The sequence below is a fragment of the Paramormyrops kingsleyae genome, chromosome 20 (assembly GCF_048594095.1).
Source record: "Paramormyrops kingsleyae isolate MSU_618 chromosome 20, PKINGS_0.4, whole genome shotgun sequence".
Lineage (NCBI taxonomy): Eukaryota > Metazoa > Chordata > Actinopteri > Osteoglossiformes > Mormyridae > Paramormyrops > Paramormyrops kingsleyae.
Window position 1 is genome coordinate 4,732,850 of NC_132816.1, and position 25,681 is coordinate 4,758,530.

The following is a 25,681-nucleotide window of genomic DNA, read 5'->3' on the forward strand; positions in this document are numbered from 1 at the left end:
TGATACCAAAAAATAATAAAATATATGGGAGTAACAGCTAAGCAAGCGAACAAGCAGTTCCGCAGGGTCAGTAGGGTCCTCCAGGACTAAAGCCCATTCCAGCACCATCAAGGGGGCCCAGAGACAGCAGAATTGCAGTGGAGCGCCAAAGCACGCTGGGCGGCATACCATCTATTATCCACCAAACACCCAAGTCCAAGGCCATCTCCAGAAGGCCATCAGACCCTCAGCGCTGCTTGGTGAGCCGTGAGCACGTTCCCAGTTGAAACCCCATCATCTGGTCTCTGCCAGGAGCTCAGGAGCGGCCAAAATATTTCCATGACTAATATTCACATGGGCTGGGAGTGCATGGATGAGAACTTAGGAAAGTTAAGCATTACACTGTGTTCTCCGTAAAAATAACACCACTTAAACAGATACACGCAGGATCATGCTATGACAAAATGATGCACTAAACTTGGAAGTAAAAAAAAAGAAACGCTGGAAAAATAATTATTATAACCTACATAATATATAGTGTGTTGGGATGGAGTATGTGAAGTTGGCAGTTTGTCTGTTGAATATGACTCAGTGGTGTGATTCCTGGGCCCTGTCTGTTTGCACAATTCAATTCAGATGTATTGTTTCAGTAAACAAAAATGCTACTATGCGGAATATTTAGCACTTTCAGACAGTCACACTCCCACTGCAGGTGAGTCTTCACATGTCAACAATGGTTTGTGTTACAAAAAAAAAAGGGCTTCTTTACAATGATTATATACTCAAAGGACATATCTCTAGAAGTAAATTAATAACAAAAGGCGTTAAAGCAAAAAAGCATGTTGAATTACAATAATCGAATAAAGACGCGTTGCATTTAATAATGCTTGAATGTTTGGGGGCAGTAATTTAATGTGAATGTACATTTTGAACATTTTAGCATAAAATATTTCAATTGTAAATTAATTGGTAAAATAATCAATACAAAAATACTCAGTTTACACAATTCAGTTCCAAAATATACAGTTTATAAAGTGCATTTGTATAATTTAATCAACTGAATTCAGTTCATTTGCTTTCGCCTAAAAAATCAATTTCAAGAGAATAATTTCAGTTGGAAACATTCAATGTGTTTTAATGGCAACTTCATAATTCAGAGTAACATTCAGTCCTCTTATTTTCGCTTTACAAATATGCTGCCAAAATTTCATTAGTTTAAAATATGATCTGAAAAATCAACCTTCTACATCCGGGACTAGCAGGATGAGCAGTTGAGTGCTGATAAAGTTCTTGTCTAGATCTGGAGTCAACAGCAAGCAGGAGGCAAATTATGCTGCACCAATTGACAGAATGGTAGATTTTCTTTGGTTGTGTCATCGCGGGCATGACTGTCCCCAAGTCGGCTACTGTCCTATCTTTCTGCCTAGATAGTTATAAGACTTGCTGGCGCAGAATAATGGAATGATGTGACATCACTCTTCAATCTGTGGAAAACGAAAGATCCGTCTGCTGGCCAGATTTAATACATTTTTTAAAAATGTAGCCAGTCGTATAAAACTGTCACATGTTTCACCGGATCTTCTCATATTGTAAAACAATTTGTTACGTTCTGTTTTGAACCAATAGGCCTACGGGATTTGATTTTTCACATATTTTCAGATCACACAACCAGCAAAGTTTATCACTGGGGACATTCCCAGCTATGGACCACAGATCCAATGTCACTTAAAACTAATTCATTCAATCTCCAACACAAAAACATTTAGCGGGTTAGCTTACAAACCACAATGTATAGTACACCCAAAAACCCACAATGCTGCCACGTACGTAACAGAAATTATTTTAAAATAAACACCACTAATCACATGGACCCATGATAAAACACACCAAAAGAAATCTCAATATGTCCCATTAATAGAGGCGATTGTCAGCAGCAGTCTTTCAGTCTTTCTCAAGTTCTTCGCAAACCAGCCCAGCCTAACGAATCCTCTTCACATCCCACCCGTAAGAAGCTTAAGGGGCAGGCAGTGAAAGAGTAAAACAAACAACACACACACACACACCTTCGTCTTGTTACTCACATATGGAAAATACCAAGTAAAACCCTTTCTTTAGAAATGCATAAAAAGTGCACCAGTTTCGGCATCTGATTAAAAGCGTCCGGTTCTAGTGCAGGTCAATTGCTGCGCACGACTCTGTCCGTCTCCAACCAAACGGGAGAAAAATGAAACCCAACACAACCAAACGGAAAAACCCCTGCGCTCCAACGCTCTCTTTTCCATCTTATCATCCACTGAAATAAATTAATAGGTTGTCCGACAATAGGTAACAGGTAGAACTAATTAGCAGAATTAATACGAAAGCACAGAGAACCAAAAACACACTGCACACCACAGCGCACACATCACAACCCACGACAAAGAAGGAAAAAAATAAAACACAACTAAATCTTATTTCTCCACTCTTCCCAACTGCCTACACGTAACCCATATCTAACACTATGGTGCTGTTCACTTTTAATATCTACAAAGTTTAATTATAGGCCAGCAATATCGGCTAAAATAGACATTGATTTTTAATGAATATCAACTGATAACGATTTATCACATATCTCTACATAAAACTTACCTTGCTCACCTTAACTACCAGTGGGCAGCTCCTAAGATTTCTAGCTTGTAAGCTAGCTTGCTAGATAGTATGGATGGGACAATAGCCGATTTTGGGACAGCTGTATCCACCATCCGAGAAAATATGTTTTGTCAATCGGTGCATCATAACTTGTGCAGGCTCCACTGATGATTCCAGATCCAGAGGAGAACTCTATCAGCACTCCATTGCTCATCCTGACAGTCCCAGATGTAGAAGTTTGAAATTCGGACCATATTATAAACACTAAAATTTTGGTAGTGTATTTGTGAAGCAAAAAAATCAAGGACTGAATATTACCTCTGAATTATGAAGTTGCCATTAAAACACATTGAATGTGTCCATCTATTGCCTTAAAATTTATTTTGAGGCGAAAGTAAATGAACTGAATTCAGGTGACCTGAATTATAAAAATGCACTTTATAATCTGTATATTTTGGAACTGAATTTTGAAAGCCAAATATTTTTGTATTGATTATTTTAACAATTACAATTGAAATATTTTCATTTGGAATATTCAATGTCTAAATGTACATTCACATGAAATTATAGCCTCCTAAAATTCAAGCATTATTAAGTGCAATGCGTTTTTTTATTTGATTAGTTTAATACAACATGCTTTTTGCATCAACGACTTTTGTCATTAATTTACTCCCATAGATATCAAGCAGGACTCCCACAAAATGGTTCTAAACTTTTTGTAAAGTCTGCAATGACGTTAAGTTATACAGCAGACATACTTCAAGACAAGCTGGGTTAGCACAACTAGAGCTGCACACCTCATACAACAGGGCAAATCACTTATCTTAATTAGGAACAATCAATCCTTCCATGACATTTTTTCCCGAAGCACATTAACCACTGCATAATTGAAAAAAATCACATTAGGCACTTTATTTTTATTTTAAAGGCCAAACAAATGTTTTCAATCATATTTGTTCAGAACACAAACAAAGCTAGTTAAACCTTGCTGCAAAATAATGTGTATAAGTCTTGCCAGCCCAGTCTACAAAGGGTATCACTGCATTACAGCAAAGACAATGATCCCTGGCTAGAGTAAACAAAAAATGCAAGGGTAAGATAGTAGCACCATCTCTATTTTTGGGGGCAAGACAAACAAAAATCTCAAACCATGACACTTCATCTGTCCCAAAGGGCTCTTTCAGCGTTAGCACAGACCACAAACCACAGACGGAAACTAGTTAGAGACCAATTTAGACAACAAAGAATATGCTCATTTATGAGGTGGGGAGTAGTGCTGTAAAGAACTTTTATTGAAAGTAAAGGCACAGCATGTCAAAATGATCGAGACAACGGTGAATTTACTTCTGCTAGCACTTAGCTGTTGAATATCCGAATGAGCCAATGGCCATTCCACATTTGCCAGCTTTCTTAAGCCGCATTCAGAAAATATGTGAAAGGGTCAAATCGGCATTCAATCAGCACCCAATCACAGCTCTTTATTTAAGAGTGCAGCTGAACAAAAAGGGCACATGCAGGACACCTCCAGGACCAGGACTGATCGCCATTGACCAAAGGGTGGCTTTTATGAAGCTGTCCATCTCCCCAGCCCCCTACCACAGCCAATTACAAGTTCCTAAAGCGACGGACAGAACCAGTGCCGTTCAACCCATTAGGCGACTTCTGAGGGGGCACTGACTTAGCAAGCTGCAAGAAAAAGTACCCCCCAGAGTGAGAATTGGTCAGTGAAGTTTGCCTTTGGCTCCACATAGGCATCAACCGGCATTAGACTTAATTATTTGGGTCTTGAGAGTGTTCAGATGTTGACCCTGGCAGTTCATAGTTTCATACAAACTCTACCAATTCCTTTAAAGGAGGATCCTGTGTGAAACTTGGTTATGCACTACAACTCAACTGCTGATACATGAAACTCAGCACAACTAATATCCATAACGTCTGTAGACCTCGTCAGTCAGCAGCAGAGGGGCATTTCTGACCTTCTACCAAGGCTTAATGAGTTGCTTAGAGATCTTAAACCCGCTAAACTGCAGGACATCAAAGTAAAAAAAATATTATGATAAAAATTAATAAAATAAAGAAAACTAGCGCTGTAGGACCTCCATCCAACAGGCAAACGCAAAAGCCAGACAAGAAAGAAAAGATTCGCTGGCAATAATTCAATCGGTGGGTACCCCGGGGAAAAAGATCACTCATTTCCCGGGTCTGCCCTGCCGAAGGAGACGAACAGAGAGAATATGGGCGCTTCCTTCACTGGAGAGACATGACATGTCCCTGTCAATCCTGATAACACGCACTTTTTTTGAAAGAAATGCCGGGAAAAATTCCAGCGGTATGGTACGCCTGAACAATAGAACCCTGTATAAATTATGGGATCACATTAATCGTGCAAGCTCAAGATTACTGACATTTAAAAATGGAACCGCAGTTTATCTTAAAACAAATGGTTACTTCCTGATACGTCCCATTCATTTATTCGCTGCCGGGGGCACCCCGATCCAAACAAATTCTTTGGATCATACAGCCGAAACTTCCCGGAACCGAGTCTGCAAGCCAAACCAGTTCTACTGCGGAAAAAGTCAGGTGTCAAGCAGGAACATTAATCAAAGTCACACGCATTCGCTATATCGGGAAGCATTAATCGACAAGACGTCAAGCTACAGGCTGCCGCCTGAGATAAAAAAAATAATCATAAAAAAATAAATAAAAAGACTTTCCCATTCTAGTCTTCGCCTTTCATGCGAGTCCAAAGGCCAATAGGACAAATCCTGTAGGCAGTAACCCGGTAGCCAGTTACCATGGAAACTGAAGCACGGCCTGCCGCCGTCAATTATTCCGTCACATTCCGAAGACAAAAGTTATAGAGCTGAGAAACATAAACAAGGATAAGGGCCTCGTGCGCAAACTTTGCGCTTGTAATGTTCGAGTGCCAATAAGAAACGCCACCGAGGACAGAGGAGAAATGAACCAATTGAACATCATACAATATTATGAAACACACGACATTCATCATTACCTGGCTAATGGTCAAAGAATATAAAATATTTATGCACAATACCAGACAAATCAATCAAAGTTCAAAATTCTCTAAGGATGGTGTACCATATGTCCACGATGTTTAGAGTCAAAATTACTTTGAACACAAAAAAGGACATGTCTCAAATAATAAACAGTCTATTACCCAAATAGTATCTGTCATATGTCATAAAAACTTTACAGAAAAGCAGAATGACACTAATGTGTTTTTTGGCAAAAATCAGACAGGAAAAACAAACGTACCTTCATTTTCACTCAGGACTCCTCAGCTTGTATTGAGGGATCCAGGTGTCGAGCCTGTAACTGAAAAAGTTTTCTTTAAAAACAAAAACAAAGTAACATATACAAAATTATGGACCAACGACACGTTTTATATGGTGACTAATTTAACTAATGGTCATTAATGTTGAAAAGAGCAGCCTACATGTACACAAATACTTTGCATTTCCTCGCATACCTGCCCACAAGATAAAGACTACGGGTTACATGTTAGACTACATAAAGAGGTGAATTAATGAACAGGTAAGTGCCCAAATCGTTACTAAATTGTTGGCACTGTTTTCAATTAAATAATACAAATGTAAAATGAAACTTTATACGCTGTACTCTTCAATTAATTTTCTTTGGGGACAATCCATGACGGAATAAGTTATTTAAACTTACAAAATACGTTCCGCGACATTGTAACCACTTTGAAAAATTAACGACTTTACATTACTAATGACCTGTAGGCATTTATTTTGAATGGAGCGTGTGCTGACTAACATCGTAAACTTCACAAAGCATCATCAGTTCACGATGGTGAGACGCACACGGATTGATGAAAGTACAAGAAGTCACGGTCAGGGAACGCCTTTGGCTTCAGCACCAGTCAAATCAACCGACGCTGATCTCCAGGAACACGTCTGATCTGCGATCTTGTTAAAAACAGCGAATTAAGCAACACTACGAAGGGAAAAAAGACGGTCTTTTAATTCAACATCAACAGCTTAGAAATTCCACATCTAAAAGAACAAAAGAAATATACCGGATCTCTAAAACAAAGATAACACTGCATAAAAGCATCACGAACGGACATGTTATAAGTATGCTTTAAAAGAATATATTTAGATCGAAAGGCACGGAGCAGTGAATAAACAGCGCCGTGTCCCCTTGAAGGTCTGCGCGGTGCCCGATCGCAGTCAGTCCCGAAGCCGAGTGCATGACGCCATTTCTGTGCCGTGCGGCAGAAACAGTCCAGTGGACGAGACAGGCACTGTGCAAAATCCGCAAAGATCACAAAGTCGGCCACATGCACTCCCTGACCCCTCGGTATAGGGCTGCCTTTTATTCGGGTTTTCGCACCTACTGGTCGTAATACTCACAAATATATATATATATATATATATATATATATATATATATATATATTCAGAAAGCTTTGCATCGCTGGCTGGCGAGCAGACCCTGTCATAACCGGACTGCGACGTGAGAAATTCGAGGAATCGCACTTGCACGGAATCAAAGCCAACAAATAATGACATTTGTGTGTCCGAAACCTCTGGATACCAACTTCCACCCCCCCTCCCCCCGCAAGTATACAGTGCGGTCAGCCAGATGTTAAAATAAGAGCTCCGTATTTATAAATTAGGGACGCGGTTTTTTTTTTTTTTATCTGTTTTCGGTCGCAAACTGCTGACTACAACTAGACAGCTGGTTAAACTGAGTCGGCTTCGTAGCAACCCCAAATATGTGATATATTTCCAAGAAAAAAAGACCTGAAAACTGGCAAAAAGTGACATACGGTTCATTCGTTGGAAGGTGTTGTGCTATGCGGGAGAAGAAACAACATTTTTCTGAATTTAACGAGCCAGCCACCTATACCTAGGCAATGTCACTGCGTTTTGTTTAAGCCATCCTCTACTGTAATTTTCAAGATACAGCATGAAACGTCTTTTAAAAATAATAAATTTTCTTGAAATTCCAGCTGCCTTTCACAAAGAAACCGAATCATGCGAACGTAAAAAATAAATATTGCAACTAGCCAACTCCTCTTTTATTGATAGTTCAACATCAGCCAGCTGTAACTACTCATTTCAGCAAGCCGACCCCAGCTTTGTTTTCCTAATAAAGTCCGAGCACAAACGATTTTAATCGCCAAAGATGATGAGAGCGAAGGAGTAATGTTTTAAAAATGTGCAATTTGCGTGACATATAGGTAGCTGGCAAACACAGGAAAGCAGGATGATCGCCAGTGTGCCAGCGACACACAGGAACGGGCTGTGGGAAGCGCTACACTGATAATTCTGTAAGCACAAAGCGATTTCCATAGCGAAAACAACCCGCGGCTTCCTCAAAATACAACACGCATCGCCACAAATCCAAGACGATTCGCCGTATGGCTCCTTTCGCCCTAACCGAAGGCAATCGGCTCTTTTCTCCCCCAAGAAGATATTTGATGCAAAGTGCCATTTTTTCGGACTACGCCTGTTACGGAGCGATAGGTGCCGATGGATACATTGTAACTTACAGCTGATAAATACAGTTTTGCAATTTTCACAGGAATTACCTTCCTATCCACACGTCTGTATGAGAGGTTATATGGCTCCTTTTGGCATTCTCTTCGAAGTCCAAAAACTCACCTTCCTAGCCCGTAACCCACTCCACTTCGCTTCGGAAATATAACTGGCTGACCAAACAGATCGATACCGATCAGCAAATGTCCCCTCTCTTTTGATTTAGGCAATTTGACTGTTGAATTATTAAATGTCCTACCTGCTACAACTTGCTGGTTAGCCAGCTGGATGAGTTGTGGATTTTACTTTTTTTTGAGTTGATGCAATAAATTACTCCTCCATAAGATCATCAAAGAACAGCGCAGATGGTTCATCAATAAATAACGTGTGTGTTTTTTTATAATGGTTGTAATTATTTTATTTTATTATTTTGTAAACCTCCGGGTCGCCGTCGGGATGCGGATCCAACGCTCTCGCTGGCTCTGCCTGACTCTTTCTCTGTGTTGCTCTCCTTCTCAATCTGACGGACGGACATACACCGCCCACGACCCTCGATGCACTCATTCATTGGCCAGAACCGGTCTATCGCCGCCCTTTGCTGACTGGGGAAGAAAATGACGTTATTTTTTAACGGCTAATAGGGATAACTGCCCCGTTGCGTTTTGCGCTGGGAACACAATGTTAAAGGGACCGTGCTTAACTGGTGTAGCCAAGATTATCAGCTGCCGTTAGAAAATAAAAACATGGTCCACTTATTGCAGTTATAACGCAAAAAGCTGGTCGGAGACAGGGGTTCCATGGGAGATGTATTTCGGCAGCAGCAGGCTTCTGCCGTTAAAGGTTTTGATATGTCGAGAAGACAAGCAGCCGTTTGAACTACAACTCCCGAAGTCCTTTCCAGGCTGCACCAAGAAGTCAACTCCTCCTTCGATGCGTTTCTTCCGTGAAAAAGCGATGGCGTAAATTGTGGGTAGCAATTTTTCTGTGAATGTTGTCTGGGTGATTTGTTCTGCTGTATTTCTCTATGGAGAAGAATTAGCATAAACCTCGTGTGACTCGAATCAGTGAATCCGTTGCTCTTAGATTAAATGGTATTTAAGCAGATATACTGTACCTGTTTAGTAAATAAGTGAATAACGTATTGAAAGCGGAAGTGGTGAAGAAATCCCCCGGATTGCAAATTGCTGATCAACCAGGTGGGTGGAGCTGTGCGCCGTCCAGTCGACAATTTCCATTAAATACAGTATTATTGTGGGATCACGTAAATTATTGTAATTCTCTGTCTTCCACGCCAGACAAAAGGCAGCCTTCTAATGGCAAATAACACATTGCTGGGCTTTTGCGCCATCTGGTTACTGGCATCCGTCCTCAGGGCAATAATCTATGTATGATGCCCGTCTCTACCTGCAGCCTGTGTAAACTGATAAGTAAAGATGCTGTTTAAAATGATGATTGCATATCCTTTTCGGTTCTGGTCTAGGTAGACACTGTGTCTAAAGCTTGCTAGTTGAATAGCTTGGATTCTGTTAACCAAGGTATTGATTATTTCTAAAATATTCTACGTTTTAGCTACAATTAAATCACATTATATATCAATCATATTAAAATCATGCTTAATAAACTTTCCCTGACTAACGCATTTTAAACATTAGTTACTAAACATTATTTTTAAATGTCTTTGGAGATTTCCCCGTTTCCTGCCGCGATAGCCGGTGTGTCTGTATTGCTGTCACTTATTATTCCGCATAAACACGTGGTGCGGAAATCGTTACGTTTAATTTTCAAGAAAATTCAGTTTTGTGTTTGAAAGTATCAATAGTCGTGATTCTAAAGGACACAGCAGGTGTCCTTACTTTAAAGGAAAAAAACAAGCATGTTGTGTATGTTTTGTGATCTTTCGTATCATTCATCAGAAAAATTGTTTAGGTCTTGGCTTAGGTTGTATCTGACGTATTTTTATAATATATGCAGCAGCAGCATAGCAGCGCCTATACTTGGTGTGTGAAATGAAAAGCTTGCAATATTTTACGTGTATCTGGGGTCAAACAAATAGACGTTTCTTAATATATTTGTGACTTAGATTCTCTGCTTTGCTGGAGCTTTTCCCTTCGTTTGCTATTACATTTTCATCAAAGTCCTTTTATCCTTAAGTGAGTTACATATTAAAAGCAAAGGGCCGATTTTTTTCCAGGATCGTCACTATGCCCAGTGTCCGGCATCCTTGTCAGATGCAGTAATATATAATCCCTAAGATAAACGATACTGTAGTGGACACAGCATTGTTCATTTTTCCTTTTATATCATGATGATTCTGGGGGTATGGCGTCCTATCGTTTCAAAATCGCTGCTATCTGTTACTGATCGCCTGTGATTTAATCTCTGCTGTCAGCGTTGTTTTATTAGAGATAACTAGTTGCGGCCGGCGTGTTACATTTGCTCCCAATGACCGCGGTAAATCATTCTGAATGACAGCGCCGACCGTGTGACACATATAAATATGGTCCAGAAAATATATTAAGCTTTGCTTTCCAATAGATGGCAGTTTTTGCAGAAGCTGATTCTGAAGTTTATTAATTGTCGCCCGTCTTTGATCCTCTTGTTGATTTTTCAATGATGCTCAAGTTCCAGTTTAGGAATAACTTTTGCTCGCCTTATTTTCATGTCCACAGTCAGAATCTCCCTCGTACAGATACGTATTGCTTCCCGTGACGGTTTTTCCCTACAAGCGGAATATTTTGGGATGATCGCCGGTGACCTACATCCATGTCATTAGTCGATGGGTGGAATAGCACAAAATTCCACGCTAATCCACCCCCCCTTTCGGGCAGATGCGTGGGTGACTGCTTATGTTTTACTTAAAAACCTCCCAGTGTGCCATTTCACTTAATTTTGCCTGATTGTAGTAAGCCCTATTTGAACGTTATGTAAATGCAATCTCCTTCAATTGTGTTACGTGTAAATGGTACTGCTTGCTGTATTTATCCCCACTTCGATTTTTAATTAAGATTTCTCTCCCCTCTGACACGGTGAGGATATGGTGAAAATCAGATACCTGTCAATAACATAAAGACCTCTCTCACTCACAACAATAAAGGACATTCCATGTTTAGCAGTCCTCGATTTTATACTTGCCAGTTAACATGCCAATGCTATTATGTGTGCCAAAATGCCCGCAAAATGAACTCATAAGTACTTATTTTGTGGGAAGTTTTCATTCCAATACAAAGATGAGCCAATGCAGTTAAATGTCTCTCCTGAGGGCAGCACTGAAGTGAGGGTATTAATGAGTCATTTTGTCAAGCAGTTGAGATTAAATTAACCTGTTTACCTCCTGTGCTGGTGCTGTTAATTCGCATCTGTGCCTCAGTCCCGGTTTGGTACCCAACCCTCTTCCAAACGTGCCCATTAACGCTGATTAAACACCTGCACTGTGCATTTGTCTCTTAAACTTTGGTCTGTTGCTCTGTGCCTAGGTCTAGTTTATTTTTAGATTAAAGATTATTTAGTAATTAGTATTTAGTTTTTCTCTCTGGCATTTTTCTCATTACTTTTTTGTTGGTCACAGAAGAGTTTTAGCAGAAGCTGCAAGACTGTGACATGTAGAAGGGTTATTAATTGTTTAATAACTAGATGTTAATCAGTAGGGTTGGCCCTACCAGCTCAGCAGGTGGCGCAGATTGAGATTCAACTCTAGGGAATTTTATTTGCTTGTTTTCACCCACAATCTAAAGATGTACTGGTCATGTGAATTGATAAGTTTTATCTTTATGCTTATGTGTGTGAAGGAGAGAGTGAGATTACAAGGGGTAGATTCTCGTCCTAGTGATATCCCGCTCTGCAGTTAAAGGATGAATGTTAATCTTCTGATTTAGTCACCGTGCTTACTTTTGGGTGATTCCCCATCTGATCAGTCACCCTAAGCTGGTTGTTGGGTAATGCTCAGAGGGCTGAGGATAATGGCAATTAGCGGAATGCAGGAGCCCCCTTTGAATGGCCGTACCGCTAAGCCAGGCCATAGATATAACACAGCATGATGGGCCATGGATTGCAGCTACAGCCTGGAGAATTGAATAGAAAAAAATGTAAGTGGTCTCCGACCTTGAAACATGTCATCTGTTGTACCTTCCTCCAGCAAACTTCAGGCCAGTAAAAATGCCCCATCCTTTACCACCCTGCAAATTATCTCATGATTGATCACATGACAGTTTAAAAAAAAAAAGGGGGGGGGGGGGTTGGGATCTTCTCAGGTGAAACTTGGTAGTCCACCGCAGTGCCTCGTTAACTTAAAGATTCACACTTTTTGTATATATTTTGGGTTTTTGCCCGCAGGTTACCTTCACAATGATTTATAAAAATGAGAAATATACATATTAAACATTTCAGTAAATGAATGACCTACAGATAAATGCAGTACAACCACCAAAAAGTTGCTAGCAATTTGTCTTCTGAATCCTAGTAGCTTTTGAAATTCATGTATTATTCACTCATTATTTTGGGTTGATTCTGGCTGTTTATTCAAACATTTCTTTTAAATCCTAATACAGTAGGTATACTATAGTATTTACTTGCATAATCACTTCTCTGCTTAGTCTGTCCCATTTAAATTAATTATTAGCTGTTTATGCAGTGAATAATTTTAAAGGTTGCCTTTTTTCTGGGGAAATGAAGGAAATATTTTTAATCATGATTTCTCCTTGTGACATCCTAGGGGAGTGTAAATTCTGTTAGGTGCACAGCAGAGGATGATGGTGGTTTTGGCCAGAGGTCTTAACTCCCTCCTCTCTCAATTTTAGCCCCCCCCCCCCCCCCCCGTTATTTATTTATTTATTTATTTATTTATTTATTTATTTATTTCTTGCACCCTCTCACAAACACGGCTGCAAACAGGCAGTTGAGTGTTTATAGACTGTATGTTAATGTTTACATAGAGGTGTATCGTATGTAAAATTAGTTATAAGCGGTGGTCGACACCATTGTGAATTCTAATGACATTTTAATTGAAATGCAATTTTCACCACAGATATGGTAATTACAACATAATCTACAGTTTTTTTTTTTCTTTCAACAAAGAGGAGACGAGTCTTGCTCTCTTTTCTGGTGGCTTTGAGTGTTATAGTTACTGCTGTCTTACTCCTCAATTTGACTCCTGACCTGCAGGGACGGCTGTGGAGCACCGTGATCTTTGATTACATTAATGAATGTTTGAAGTGCTCTTGAAATGTATTACTTTGGTATTCAATGAAGTCTGTCATTCTCCAGACAGGGTGTTCAGGTTGATGGGCATCGTTGTGTTAAATGGAGTTTATAACTGCTTTTATAATGAGTTTATAACTCGTTTTCTGGCATTGTGGGTCATGGGTGAGCCTTGCCAATTTTATTGACTGCTAATAGTATGGCCTTTTTATGCTGATTATATTAATAAACTGTTGAAATGATTTTATAGGATAAATTGTATTCAAATCTAAATATCACAATACAAGAATGTTGTTTTTAAAAGGTTCACAGAGATTGACTGGCAGTAATGTACATACAGTGGGGACTCAATGAGTTCAGAAAAATGTAATGTAATTTCTGTAAAATACCCTTCTTGGTGTTCTTTCCAGTCTGAAATTGAGTAGAAAGCAGTGTCTGTAATATCACACTTTGTCCTGTATTACTGATACGTGGGCTACAACTAGGGTGACCACCTAATCCATGTCAGGAGGGACACTATGAGCTACAACAGCACTGGGTTTTTGCCGTATGCTGATTGGTCAGTCTCCTATAATCATGCATATGTGTCAGTAATGTTAATGCGAAACAGCTGGATGAGTCTTTCAATCTAGGAACTAACCAAACATTTTAGCAGAGCACAGAACCCTTTCAGCTTTAAAGTAGTTCGTAAAAGCTGAAGTAGCTCATAGTGTCCCTCCTGACATGGATTAGGTGGTCACCCTAGCTACAACAGCAGTCCTGCAGTGAAGATGTTCATTAGGTTCCTATAATTGATCAGCTATCCTAGATATTGCTGGTGTTTTTCCTTTTATGCATCTTCTTTGTACAGATTTGGCCTGGACTGCAAGCTTCATGATCTGAGTTGGTCACAAATCTCAGTTTGTGATGAATATTCCTGTTGATAATTTCATTATCATCCAAGATCTGATGCTAAGGTCAGACTAATCACGAGACGAGCCTTTCTTCCAAGTAAACAGTGATTTCATTCAACTTTTGCTCCAACTCCTGGTCCAACACCGAACTTAGTTACACTAAGGTTTCTACAGAAATTGGACTACTGGAGTCCATCTTTAAATGCATATGAGTAAGTCAGCCAGTCTTTTTTTGGTTTCTCTTTTGAAGGGTAATAAAACATATTCCTGCCGAGTCAGCAACATTCCCTGTTTACCGGTGAGAGAAACTCCAAAGCATAATGCCATGTTGGATGTCGTTCTTCAGCTAATGCTCTGGAATCCATTTAGAATCGTTGACTTGTAACTAGGGCTGGGTGTTATTATATCACGCATGCGCAATAATCACTAGGGCTTCAGATGACAGACGCAACATTTGGCCATGCGCCAGCTTTTCGGTGCTATACGGACATTTATTTACGCCCACAATTTAAGCAGTTTAGTAGTATGGCTAAAATATTAATGAGGCTTTGTATGACGTCCAAAAGTCATTATTAGTATAAATACCGCATATTCTCATGTTTAATAAATGTGTCAGACTTTGAACTGCAAAAAGTACCACCACACCGCCGACGTCTTTTTACCTCGTTTATCCACAAGATCTCCTCTTTTAAAAGGTGTTGTGGCTGCTCTTTTTCACCCGGACTTCAGTGCATATTGCACTGAGGTATACCAAACCGTAGTATACCAAACCGTAGTATACCAAAACAGTATTATATGGGGTGCTCCGCTAATTGAATTTAAGAAACATAAAGTTTATACAGATTACTAACTTTCGGGTATCACAAAACTCATCTCATTAATATTTAAGCCATACTACTAATCCTCTTATCAAATTATGGGCGTAAATTAATGTCCGTATAGCACCAAAAAGCTGGCGTCCGGCGAAATGCTACGTCTGTCATCTGACCCGGCGGTGATTATCGCGCATGCGCGATATAATATCGATATGATATCGCCCAGCCATACTTGTAACTGTTCGCCTTGAGGACCAGGCAGACTGTGTTCCAGCCTGAACAAGGAGTTAAGCCCTTAATTGACTAGATTAGCAAGTAGGTCCACGGTATGATCATAGTCGCAGGTCCATGGAAGTTTCCAGACCAGACCCACGTGTGGTTGATGAGTAGCCCTATTCCTACGCTCAATTTAAATGAATAATTGAAGCCGTCTGTATTTTACGGTGCCGGAGTATCAGTCAGTCCTTTTAAAGGTACGTTCCGAACAGGCCAAAGTGGTCTCATTAGTCAGCATCATTTATTCCTACCCTCCTCCCTGTCTTTAGGTTCCTGTATCACTAATCTTTAAAGCCCATTTGCCAGGATGACGAATGGGGGCCCTCAGTTTAAACAGCCTCTCCCTACGGTTTAGGATCCAGTGCTTTTGGGTCCCAAGCTGTTGAACTGTGTTATTGTGTCATTTGATATATCAGCCCTGCTTGGAGGAGAAGTGTTGATCAATGGCTGAGAGTCTGTCCCCGTCGCCCTGATGCTCTCTGAGGCAGGATAGGTAAACATGCTGATTTAACGGGGCACATCTGTGCTTCATCTGTGGCTGTCATGTAAGGTGTCCTTTAGGGTGAAATCCACGAAGCCTTTCCTGAGTGGTCGACTTTCCCCGTGAAATATGTAACAGACAATGTTATATAAAGTCGGGAAATTATGTCCGTTTGTGCCATGGGGTTTAATTTCCGAGGGGACGCTGTGATCATTTGGGGGAAAGCTTTATTCTTGTTGTCTCGTTAAATCCGATTTCCTTTGAGTATGTAGGGCAGCATGTGCAAGCGCTTATTTGATCATCGCTAAATTTTTCAGAGCCGTCTCTTGGAATTATTTTTGTGGCTCTCTGTGAGACTTATGAGGGAAGAGCTTAATTGCACCGTGAAGGTCTCTTAGCAACCACACAAACCGTTCCTCGCCATTCAGCAGGACTGCCAGCCGCCGTCTTGGAAGTTACGTCCCAGAAATAAATGGCATTGCTTCTTATGGAAGCAGATTTAAAAAAAAAAAAAAAACAAAAACAAATATTCACAGGGTTTCTGGGTGTCTCAGTCAGGCCGACTGATGTGACATCATGTGTTCCTTGCTGACAGGTTTGTTGATTTCCGGGGAAACGGCCAGTGATGGACAACAAGAAGGAAGCAGCTTGTGATAGAATGCTGCTGGAGCCATACAGGTACCTCCTGCAGCTACCAGGTAAGTCCCTCCGGAATACCGAGGTACAAGAAGGGGGTTGGGAGGGGGGGGGGGGGATGGTTGTACATTTCATTTCAGGTGTCATTTTGCTACTTTCTCTGTAAGTGTTTGGTTTACCGATGAGACACACCCTGCAGTCCCAGAAGACCACAATGTCAACTCCCTGTCATCCATTCTTTCAGTCGCATCAGTCTTAATGATCTTTCACCCTCCAGTTTCAGGTGAAAACTCAGAATGCGGAGGCATGCGTTTCTTTGTTGTCCGTTTACTAAGGTCTTTGGCTATTGATTTGTACAAGCCAGTTGTTTCAGTGTGGTTTGGCATTTTACAGGTTTAAGATGTGATGCTTCTCGACTCTTAAGGTGTATGTTCCTGCTCCTGTACTTTTGACGTGCTTGTGTAGATACCACATCACCAAGCGCTACTTTTCCTCTAGCTATGAAACAAAGCCTGCTGCCCTTTTTTTAAGACCGTATAAAACTTCTGTAAACATTCAGCTTGACAGACCTAGAACAGATTTCTCTGTGTTTCCCTCTCAACGCTGCCATAGCTGAGAGGATGAAGACTTATTTCTATTTATTACTTAATCTCATTTTACTCTGGTCCCTGACGGCGTTTAGATTGGATACTGGCTGACTGTTATCTAGGTGACGAGTACTCATCTTCTTTCATAAGAAGGACTCGTCACTAAGGAAAAGCTTTAAATTACTGGATTTGCAACTACTCCGATGAATAGTTAATAGAGTTACAGCAAAGGCAGCAGGCAATTCAAGCTGGCTTCAGTATATGTGTGGAAGTTGTAATCTACAATATTTATTAGAGAGCTGACACTGATCTTGTTTTTCAGTTTCACACAATATCTGGACCTTACATGGATTTTTGAGGACGGCAGTTGCATTTGTATGTAAACTGTGTCCTGCTGACGGCAGTAGTCCATGTTCTCTTGAAGGGGGTATTAGATCAGTTAGGCTGGCATGGGAGTCCGATTTGAATAATGTGCGTGAATCAAAACGGGGTCTTGCATGACCCAATTTTTCCAGCCAATTAATTCTGTTCACATAGAACCAAAAATACTGAGGCATGTTGCAGAGTTGTGATGCGTTGATGATATAGGAGGTGCGGATGCAGCGACAGGCTGTGGCACTTGCATGCATCGCACACGTTTCCTGAGGCAGCCCGGGACTCCGCCACAGCCCTCTGTACACGGAGGCCATCGGTGTCTGTCGGCGCTTGTGATTCAGGAATTAAGGGAAAGCCGCTACAGTGCAGGTAATTATAAGTGGGAAATGTCACAAATAATGACCCATATCCCTGCGCCCCAGCCGGGAAATTTAATTTCCCCTCTGCATTAAATCCACGGTCTTGAAATTGTTCAACACACATCACAAGCAAGTTTTACGATTCATATGTTTTGTATAAAACTCCACTGCCTGGCATTTTCTTATTTATGTATTGACTTTGTTCCTCTCCTTGTAACTCATGTTCATCCTTTATTACACGTGATGTTTTTTCTTAATGAGGGAAGCAGCGGGATTTTATTCCAGTCTGTTTACAGTCTGTAGTGATCTTACCCCCTCTACTGAATCATGACTTGCTAAAACCCAGCAGAAAATAAGTGGATCTTGAAGAGTGACTTGTGTGTAATAATACGGAGATTTAATGTAGTTTTTTATTTATTACAGTGTAGGAATTGTGTGTCATTAGTGGTACATTTTTATTTAGAGTATTCCGCATAGATTGTTTCTATTATGTAAAATGTTTAGTTAAAACGCTTCCAATGTCACAATATTTTTATACTGTCACTAAGGTTTTGGTCAGAATAGGAATGGATCACCATTTAGTTTCTGGTAGATGTGGACATCTACTCTGTAGATGGCACTAAGCAATATCTGATCTTAAACAGGTGACGGTAATCCTTGCTAAGATGGCCAATGTTTTATTTCATGTGGCCCTTTCACTGCACAGGATTATTCTAGATTAAAAAAAAAACACCCACACACTGGGCTGAATAGCAGACTTCTACCACCTACACAAATTAAACCCTCCACTGCTCTGTATTTTATTTTTAATGCTTTATTTCAGTCTTAGATTTTAAAATTAATCATACATTAATATGAGAATCTAATAAATATCAGTTGTTATCGATGGTGCCCACGCATAATAATTGAACAAGGCGGTATAAATCGTATGACACATTTTTATTTGCGTTCTGTCACTTTTATTTAGTATCTCATTAGATTTCTAATAAGTCGTCAGCCTTGTTTCTATGCAAATCGATTGGATAAAGGCATCAACGAGGCACATTTGGGGGTAGCTCTGTAATTCATTAGCATTATTTAGCATTAAAATGCACTCAAATAGAGATGTTGGCAGCATTGTGAAAATGAACAAATAAACAGGCGTATTCCAAAAACAGATGGATGGATAGATCTTCCAGCAGCCTATTTAGTACAATGCTGCAGCGATGTAGATTGTTTATTTTTAGTTATTGATCTGATCATAGCACCCAGATCCAATCTGAGCACCGTTTAGTGAGCTGAGGACACTTTTAATCCAAGCCAATAGTGACTAAAATCTAAGCGAAATGTTGGTTCAGTTTTGAAGCATACACACTAGCAAGTCTTTCATTCTTCATTTGAGGGATTCACCTTAAGACCTGAACCATCTTTAAAATGCAACACGCACAAGTAATATAATATACTGCATATATGCAGTCCTTCCGGGTGCTTTAATACCCAGTTTCTGTCTGACATTTATTTCATGCGCGATATTGCATAGGTTTTAGACTGTGTACTTTGTACATGATAGACAAATGCTAATTAACATGCCTTTCTCTGCAATGCTTGAAAGAATTTGTATTTAAAGCAGTTCCAAGACTAAGGACTAAGGGCATCCTGTCAGGGAAGCCCTAACATATGGAGACTAATAAAAGTTCAGCATAAAACTGGCAGAAATGTTCCCATGACAACCAGAACATTAAAAGGTCAGAATAAAATACCCTTTGGGTCCTAAATGATTCGTAGTACACAACATCTTGTTTGTGGCAAAATGCACCCCCAACGCTTGCTACCCTTTTACTGATCTCTTATCAGCTACAGTCCACCAATCACTGGCCATTTTCCAGCAGCCTGGTCATGATCACAGACCAGTAGCCTCCACTCGCAGTGTTCTTCTATGCACTTTTCATTTTGTATCTGACTCATGGCCATAGTGGCCTCCTTGTGCAGTTTGGGTCTCCAGCGTGTGCATCAGTTTGAATCGTTACGATAATCACTGCCTCCTTACTAAGCATCCATTGCAGTAACTTTGATTTCTTCTAGTAAAAATCCTCTAGCATGAGCTACATGTATTTAACCTTGGAGTTTTTTCCCAAACCATCTTCTTATTCACTCATCCATGCATGCATATGTTCACTCATGCATGCATTACTGTGTAAATATGCATTGGTGCACACATTTTAAAGGACATTGCTCAAGAAGTCATACTTAGTAATTGGTTGTATTGTTTCTTTTGATACCATACTTGATTTTAGCAGCGTGTACAGTTAGATTTGTATTTAAGGCCAATATTACTCCAATGACTAAATTCCCTTTTTAACCCTCCTATTATGTTGCGGGTAAAATTGACCCGTTTTAAAGTTTGAAGATTTAGGAAAAATAGTTAAAAAAAAATTTTTAGTATGAAACTACTTCTGCTGGCCTTAATTAGCGTAATCAACATATAATATGAAAATGGTTCATCTCATATATTTGCAACCACCCCCCCTGAAAGTTCATATCACAGATACTGTTCGGGTTAATTTGACCCAGCAGCAAAACTGGAGGTAAAAGGGTGTCAGAAATGTCAGAGTATTTCTGTCTTTGCAATTGTGAGACATATTTCACTACAATCACACATGCACACACACACACACACAGACACGCGCACACACACATCCACGCACACGCACAAACACACACACATGCACATCCACGCACACGCACAAACACACACACACGCACATATACGCACACACACAGACACACACAAACACACACACAAACACACGCACACACACAGACACGCACATCCACGCACACACACACACACAAACACACGCACATCCACGCACACACACACACACACACAGACGCACACAGACACGCACATCCACGCACGCACACAAACACACACACACAAACACACACCCACACACAGACACAGGCACACACACAGACACGCACATCCACGCACACACACAAACACACACGCACACACACAGACACGCACATCCACGCACACACACACACACAAACACACGCACATCCACGCACACACACACAGACGCACACAGACACGCACATCCACGCACGCACACAAACACACACACACAAACACACACCCACACACAGACACAGGCACACACACAGACACGCACATCCACGCACACACACAAACACACACGCACACACACAGACACGCACATCCACGCACACACACACACACAAACACACGCACACACACACACACACACAGACGCACACAGACACGCACATCCACGCACGCACACAAACACACACACACAAACACACACCCACACACAGACACAGGCACACACACAGACACGCACATCCACGCACACACACAAACACACACACACACGCACACACACAGACACGCACATCCACGCACACACACACACACAAACACACGCACATCCACGCACACACACACACACACACAGACGCACACAGACACGCACATCCACGCACGCACACAAACACACACACACAAACACACACCCACACACAGACACACACACAGACACGCACATCCACGCACACACACACACACACGCACACACACAGACACGCACATCCACGCACACACACAAACACACACAAACACACACCCACACACAGACACAGGCACACACACAGACACGCACATCCACGCACACACACAAACACACAGACACACGCACATCCACACACACACACACACAGACATGCACATCCACGCACACACACAAACTCACACACACACAAACACACACACACAGACACACGCACACACACAGACAAGAACAGGGCTGAACTCCCTGCTGAGCTGCTGGTAATAAAGAACAGGGCCCCTCAATCTTCCATGTTCCGAGTTACTTATCCTAATTGCACCATTACCTGTTAGAGCTAAGGAATACCAGTGCGCTAAATATTGGTAGAATAATTAGTAAAGTAGTTAGTGATTAAATATTTAGACTTATTGTTAAGATTTTTTTATTTTCAGACACCTTTTGGATGATTAAAAATGCACCGGGTAAAATTGACCCAGGAACACCATTGCTGTTCCTGAAAAATGAACATAATAGGACAGTTAATTGCATGTGCTAGATTCTTTGCACTGCGAGCCTCAGATGTCAGATTATTTTTAGCAATCCGATGAGGGCACATTTTCTATTTTCGCACAAACAGGCTGTGGAATTTGGAAGATGGGTGATTCTGCTGTGGACTGATTGGTGATGTACTTGATAGCAGGAAGGGTTTGATGGAGGGAAACTGTAATGTGAGAATAATTTAGCATGAAACATGCATGTTCTCCCCAGCCAAAGAGCAGCACTGCTGTATTTATGTGAATTCCTGCGGTGTCATTCTCACTTAATTCCTTTCTTTGATTTATAACAAACAGATTGTAAAGCTTTTGAATGATTCTCGTTTATGGGCTGCTTCAGTTTGTTACCTTGAAAAAAGTCATTGTTGCGTTAAACACCTCTTGACTTAGTTTGAACTGTTTCAGCTAAAAATGTTAAGTTGCAGAATGGGTGAAGTTTTAAAATTAGGAAGTTTCCTAATAATTTACCATGATCATATATTACATTAATAAAAGCGATATTATAATATAAATTAAAATAGTAGTAATCATTACCTGTTCCGGTTTTCATTGGGAGTTTCTGTGAAAAAACTAAATGCAGCTTATTATAGTGTGTGAAAATATCCCACTCTGAGTAAATCATGATCTGCATCTTTCCAAATTATTCTTACGGTGTCTGTTATTGTCGCGTTACGCATGTGAATTGCTGTATGTTCGTCTAATTGAGTTATAAAACATTTAAAGGTCAGTTGTGCGATTTTGCAGTGTGATATTTATGATGAAGCTGGTGCTTTGTTAATTTGTTAATTGTCTTGCCGATGGAAATTGAGTTCCGTCAAGCGCTTTATCGCATTACCCTTTCTGCTCCGTCTGTCATTCCTGTCTGCGGTTTAACTTGTAATTTAGCCCCGTGCTGTGACTACGAGCCGTCGTGCCCCGATGTGTGCCGTGACTGGGGTGCAGGGCGGGTGTGCACGGCCTCCATACCTCCCCCCTGAGACCCGCAGTCGGGGCTGTATGTGTCATTATGTAAATGACAGAAATGTCACGAAGCCGCCGATCCGACTTCGCCGCGTCCTGTCGCGCGTGATCCATCGCGCACTGAGCCGGAATGGCTGCGATGTGACGTCACGCTCACGTCTCCGGGGATCCCCGGGGGGTGAGATTTAGTGCGTCACGCCCTGGAAGCTCCTCGGTTTTACTCGCAGTTAGTGGACCAGGGACCGTCTTAAAATACGAGCACATCGTGCTTGGTGTTAAATGAACCGGGGCCGACATGATCCGTAACTCTATTCTGGGGAGTGCAGGTATCGAGAAAAACCCGAGTGAGTTACAAAAACATACATGTATACGTATACAGGCCTATATACAATACTGCACAAAAGTCTTAGGCAGTCAAAGAAAATGATGTTTAAATGATCTTGTTAGTGTAAAACTTTGATATTGTGTCTGCCAAAGTGTTTTAGCTTAGCCATTTCCAAACATCGTCTCAACTTAATTAAACATCTTATTAATTAATATAGCTGGTAGAGAAATTTAGCAAATTACATGAACTGGCTGGGTTTTTGTTTAGTGTTACACACTAACTAATCAGAAAATTGCTTTAAACATTATCTTCTTCTGCCTAAGACTTTTGCACAGTACTCCATAAATATATTTGAATCATATTGTGTGTGTGTGTTAGTTTTCTATTTTACAGTCTACTCTTACATTCAAAGCAGCCCAATTAATGTTTGGCTAATGAAAGCCCCCCCCCCCAAGCCTGGCATTCTGAGTCTCCCTGCAATATTGATAAATGCTTCCATGTTTTATGTGGCAGAGGAAGGGCCATCAAGCCACACAAGGACACACCCCTCCCCCCAACCAAAAGAGGGCCTAAGCGTATTCAGTGGGTGGCCAAGTGTCAGTAATGGGGGGTGGAGGGTAGGGTCCCACAGGTGACACCTATAGAATCAGCCCCCCGAAGCGAGGCCACAATCACTAGGCCACAGCCCTGTCCAATATAGACATTATGGCCAATCACTACAGAAGTCCATGTCACCTGGGACCTGTGGTCGTCCTCCAGCGCCCCCTAGCGAGCCTTTTTCCGTCACAGCGGCTCTCTCATCACAAAACTGCTACAAATTAATCAGATTTTTTTTTTTGTTTTCCTGTGAGAAGCTCGTGGCCTCCTCCTAACCTTGTCACATGCTGTACGCAGCACACTCCCGTCTCGCCCAAGTCAGAAGACAGAGGGGTGTGCGGGTTGTCCCGCCGAGGTGAAATTTAATTAGCTCATAAAGTGCCTAGGGGAGGGCAGAGTGGGTGAGATTGTGAGCACCTCACTACGACAGAAATGAGTCCCTGTTGTTCGAGACGTCCCTCCCTGAGGGGAGGCTGATGTTAGCCAGCACAAAATTAAAGACGTGAGGTGACTGTGATTTTTAAATATGTTTTTTTTTTATTATTATTTTAACAGGGAAACAAGTGAGGAAGAAACTGTCACAAGCATTTAATCACTGGCTCAACGTCCCAGAAGACAAACTGCAGGTAAGGGCAGACATGAAAGCGATTGGGGCACCCCCGCGGGGATGGCATGTTGGTATGTTCCTGATATGACGATAAACTGTTTTTGAAATATGAATATGGTTGAGTTTCCGTAGGCAAATAGAGAAATTCAATAGAAAAAAAACAGATTAGCGACTGAGGTCTGACTGTATCTTTGGTTCTGTGGTGAGAGATGGAAGAGAACTAGTTAATGATAGGAGCGGCATTAATAAGATCAGGCCTCCTGTGATCTGAGTGTTTTCTGAGGCGGATCAGCGCCTCCCAAGCTGTGCTGAGGTTACTGCTTTTCCAAACAATTCCTGGGCTCTCAGCCATGCCCTCCGCTGGCCACCATCACGCTCATTGCACCTGTCGCTATGTAAACTCCTCACTGAGCAAGTGGGATATGAATCGTGCTGCACCTGCCTGATACTGATAGCCGATTATTTTGAAAACTGACACCAATTCCGATACCAGTTTGGGAGGTTCTGCTTAAATAATTTTAAAGTGGCACTCCACCCAAATAATTTAACAAAGTATTTCTTTTTTGGTAAGAAAACACCAACTCTGATATACAGCAACAGTATCAGAGCATTATATTTTATATATTTATAACATTTATAACAGAGATCATCAGAGATCATCAAGTGTGATCAACTCTGTAATTTTCCAAGTAATATATTTTGATTTCGCACTGACTGAATTTTCATTTGCAATCAAACGCTTGAATCACTGACGGACTAGTGTTGTTCGGCAGTACTGTAGCCTTCTTTGTTGGAACAAATTTGTTTTTCAGAAATTCTTCATGCTTTTCACTCTCTCGTCTTAAGGTGAGCAATCAAATTTGTCCAGTTGAAATGTTAATTAGTAGATCCTCCTTGTGAAATTTTAGCAGAGCAATATTTGCACAATGCATTTCTAACATCATTAAAATAATTCCACACAGCAGACTTTTTTTTCCGACTGTTTAGTGCGCGGGTGTGCAAAGGCGTATGGGTCTCCATTTCAAAGGGAATTTTTGGCGGTAAATATCGGATTGTTTTTAACCATTTTGATAAATGTGTTTAGTACAGTATATGGATTTCTTGTTTTGTCCGGTTCATTTTGTGTTTAAATGCTTAAAAAAAGACACATTTCGGTGTAATTTTTTGGGGCCGGGAACCAATTAATTGGTTTTCCATTATTTCATATGGAGAAAATTCGATCAGAACTCGAACTTTTTAGGATTCGGTCCGGAGTTCTGAACGGATTAATTTCAAGTTCTGAGGTACCACTGTACATTTAAAGTTAAAGAACAGTCTAGAATTTGTCTATGCCA

The 25,681-nt window shown here is 40.9% G+C and overlaps 2 protein-coding genes across 9 annotated transcripts in view; one reads left to right on the plus strand and one right to left on the minus strand.

Moving 5' to 3' along the window:
- The window catches only part of LOC111856364 (AT-rich interactive domain-containing protein 4B), a 65,016-nt gene extending 56,215 nt beyond the window's left edge, over nucleotides 1–8,801 (minus strand). Inside the window, exons 1-3 of one of the 5 annotated variants that reach the window (XM_072703936.1) lie at nucleotides 8,395–8,794; nucleotides 8,189–8,308; nucleotides 5,884–5,943 (exon numbers count right to left, since the gene is read on the minus strand). In XM_072703936.1, the coding sequence (XP_072560037.1) occupies nucleotides 5,884–5,889 (6 nt within the window). In that variant the 5' untranslated portion in view covers nucleotides 5,890–5,943; nucleotides 8,189–8,308; nucleotides 8,395–8,794. Of the gene's footprint in view, nucleotides 1–5,883; nucleotides 5,944–6,452; nucleotides 6,915–8,188; nucleotides 8,309–8,394 lie in introns of those variants that run through there. The other 4 variants (XM_072703939.1, XM_072703935.1, XM_072703938.1 and 1 more) reach the window with 4 other exon arrangements.
- Nucleotides 8,789–25,681, plus strand: part of ggps1 (geranylgeranyl diphosphate synthase 1) — a 33,263-nt gene continuing 16,370 nt past the window's right edge. The window contains exons 1-3 of one of the 4 annotated variants that reach the window (XM_023836267.2): nucleotides 8,789–9,331; nucleotides 16,389–16,491; nucleotides 24,296–24,366. In XM_023836267.2, coding sequence (XP_023692035.1) covers nucleotides 16,419–16,491; nucleotides 24,296–24,366 — 144 coding nt within the window. In that variant the 5' untranslated portion in view covers nucleotides 8,789–9,331; nucleotides 16,389–16,418. Of the gene's footprint in view, nucleotides 9,332–11,880; nucleotides 12,218–15,250; nucleotides 15,510–16,388; nucleotides 16,492–24,295; nucleotides 24,367–25,681 lie in introns of those variants that run through there. The other 3 variants (XM_023836268.2, XM_023836269.2, XM_023836270.2) reach the window with 3 other exon arrangements.